General features: G+C 64.9%; 1 protein-coding gene across 1 annotated transcript in view; it reads left to right on the top strand.

Annotated features, from left to right (window-relative positions):
• The first annotated feature begins 169 nt into the window (after window positions 1-169).
• Window positions 170-265, top strand: part of SENP6 (SUMO specific peptidase 6) — a 96166-nt gene continuing 96070 nt past the window's right edge. The window contains 1 exon segment of the mRNA XM_025042883.1: window positions 170-248. Within this exon segment, the coding sequence (XP_024898651.1) occupies window positions 179-248 (70 nt within the window). The 5' untranslated portion in view covers window positions 170-178.

The raw sequence follows: 265 nt of genomic DNA, 5'->3' as shown, positions 1-265 counted from the left end.
CCCGCAACCCTGAGGCGGCTACCCTCCTGCGGCGCGGCCCCTCATCCCGGCGAGCGCGGCGGCGGTGTGGGCCATGGATTAAGGAGGAGGCGGCGTGGGAGGAGGAAGATGGCGGCTGGCAAGAGCGGCGGCAGCTCAGGGGAGATTAATTTTCTGGAAGGTACATGTATGTCTGCCCATGTGGGGGGGAGGGGGAATACGAGAAAATGTGGCCCCTCGATCCCCGGATATTCGGTTATTCGCGCCGGGTAGGTTTGGAGGGGCG

This window comes from Pteropus alecto, unplaced genomic scaffold, assembly GCF_000325575.1.
Source record: "Pteropus alecto unplaced genomic scaffold, ASM32557v1 scaffold7, whole genome shotgun sequence".
NCBI lineage: Eukaryota > Metazoa > Chordata > Mammalia > Chiroptera > Pteropodidae > Pteropus > Pteropus alecto.
This window is presented reverse-complemented; position numbering and strand designations above follow the sequence as displayed.